Raw genomic sequence first — 2,466 nt, forward strand, 5'->3', positions numbered from 1 at the left:
TCTGGACTGGGCTGTACTGGTTTTACTGGTTATTCCTATGGGTCTGTACTGGTCTGTACTGGCTTACATTGGTTTCTACTGGTTGTTCCCAGGGCTTTCTACTGGTCGTTCCTACACAACTGTACTGGTTTGTACTGGTCTGTGGAGGTCTATACTGGCCTGTACTGGTTTATACTGGTCTGTACTGATTTATACTGGCTTGTACTGGTCCGTACTGTTTTATTCTGGTTCATACTGGTCCATGCTGGTTGTTCCTAGGGATTTCTACAGGTCCATGCTGATTTATATTGGTTTGTACTGGTCTGTGCTGATTTATACTGGTCTGTACTGATTTATACTGGTCTGTACTGGCTTATACTGGTTATTTCTAGGAGCTTCTACACGTCTGTACTAGTTTGTACTGATCTGTGCTGCTTTATACTGGTTTGTACTGGTTCATACTGGCTTCTAATGGTCTGTACTGGTTTTATACTGGTTTGTACTGACCTGTATTATTTTATAATGGTTTATACTGGTTTGTAGTGGCCCGTACTGGTTGTTTCTAGGGGTATCTACGGGTCTGTACTAGTTTGTACTGATCTGTGCCGGATTACATTGCCTTGTACTGGCCCATACTGGTTTGTACTGGTGTGTACTGCTTTTATACCAGTTTGTACCGATCTGTACTATTTTATACTGGTTTATACTGGTTTGTACTGGTCTGTACTGGTTGTTTCTTGGAGTTCCTACGACTCTGTACTGCTCTGTGCTGGTTTGTGCTGATCTGTGCTGGCTTATACGGGCTTGTACTGGCCCGTACCGGTTTGTGCTGGCCCATACTGGTTTATACTGGTCTGTACTGGTCTGTACTGGTGCGTACCTGCTGGGCGAGCTCACGGGTGGGCGCCAGCACCAGCGCCTGCGTGGCCTTGAGGTCGAGCTCGATCTGCTGCAGGATGGAGATGGCGAAGGTGGCCGTCTTCCCCGTGCCCGACTGCGCCTGCGCGATCACGTCGTAGCCTGGATCGGGGCAAAAACGACCGTTTTTGGGCAAAACAGTTAGCCGGGGGGGGAAAGGGTTAATTTGGGGTGAAACCGGGGCAGATCTGAAGAGGGATTTTGGGGTAAAGAGGAGCGCTTTGGGGGAAATGGGAGGGATTTCATTTTTGGCAGGTTTTTGAGAGAGTTTTTGGGGTGTGATTTTGGGGTGAAATGGGGCTGTTTTGGGGTGGAACTTTGGGGTGAAACGGGGCTGTTCTGGGCTGGAATTTTGGGGTGAAACAGGGCTGTTTTCGTGTGGAATTCTGGGGTGAAACAGGGCCATTTGCGGGCATAATTTTGGGGTGAAACGGGGTTATTTTGAGGCACAGTTTTCGGGTGAAACGGCCATTTGGGGATACATTTTTTGGGGTGAAACAGGGCTGTTTTGGGGCAGAATTTTGGGACAGAAGAGGCCGTTTGGGGGCACGCTTTTGGGGTGAAATGGGGTCACACCCCCAGCTTTGGGGCGTAACAGGACCATTCTGGGGCAAAACGGGGACTTTTGGGGTAAAACAAGGTGATTGAGGCAGAGTTTTAGGGTGAAACAAAGACATTTTGGGGTGAAATTAGGCCATTTTAGGCAGAAAACGGGGCCGTTTTGGGGTGAAACGGGGCCATTTGGGGGCACCACTTTGTGGTGAAACGGGGTAACTCTGGGGCACACTTTTTGAGATGAAACAGGGTAATTTTGGAGCTCAGATTTAGGGCAGAAGGGGCCATTTTAGAGCACAAATTTGGGGTGAAACGGGGCCATTTTGGGGCACAAATTTGGGGTGAAATGGCCATTTTGAGGCACCATTTTGGGGTGAAACGGGGCTGTTTAGGGCAGATTCGGAGTGAAACACGGCCATTGAGGCAGTTTTGGGGTGAAACGGAGCCATTTTGGGGCAAAAGGAGCCATTTTGGGGCGCCATTTTGGGGTGAAAGGGGCTTGTTTAGGGCACTTTTGGGGTGAAACGGAGCCATTTTGGCGCAAAAGGGTCCATTTTGGGCGCGCTTTTGGGTTGAAACCCGGCCGTTTTGGGCTGGAAGGCGCCCCCCTCGGGGCACAGTTTCAGGGCGAAACGGGGCCGTTTGGGGGTCCCGCGGGGCCGTTCTGCAGCGCCGCCCGGGGCCCGTTTTTGGGGCGGAAGGGGGCGGTTTTGGTACCCTTGATGCAGGGCAGGATGGCGCGCTGCTGGATGGCCGAGGGCTTCTCGAAGCCGTAGGCGTAGATCCCGCGCAGCAGCGCCTCCGACAGGTTCATGTCGTCGAAGCTGTCCACGATCTCGTTCCAGTTGCTCTGGGGGGGCACGGGGGGGGTCAGGGCTCCTCCCAGTATCCCCCAGTACCCTCCCAGTATCCCTTAGCACCCCCCCAGTACCTCCCAGTAACCCCCCAGTGCCTCCCAGCACCGCCCCCACGCCACCCGTTCCCCCCTGCAGCCATCCCGGTGCTCCCCCCCCC

General features: G+C 52.8%; 1 protein-coding gene across 1 annotated transcript; it reads right to left on the minus strand.

Annotated features, from left to right (window-relative positions):
• Positions 1 to 808: 808 nt before the first annotated feature.
• LOC118159264 (eukaryotic initiation factor 4A-I-like) lies at positions 809 to 2,364 on the minus strand (the record flags this gene model as incomplete). The annotated part of the gene is made up of 2 exons (XM_035313870.1): positions 809 to 999; positions 2,170 to 2,364. Coding segments are annotated over 2 exons (371 nt in total), but the record flags the coding sequence as incomplete, so codon positions are not given.
• Positions 2,365 to 2,466: the final 102 nt, after the last annotated feature.

This window comes from Oxyura jamaicensis, unplaced genomic scaffold (genome assembly GCF_011077185.1).
Source record: "Oxyura jamaicensis isolate SHBP4307 breed ruddy duck unplaced genomic scaffold, BPBGC_Ojam_1.0 oxyUn_random_OJ69203, whole genome shotgun sequence".
In the NCBI taxonomy this organism is placed as follows: Eukaryota; Metazoa; Chordata; class Aves; order Anseriformes; family Anatidae; genus Oxyura; species Oxyura jamaicensis.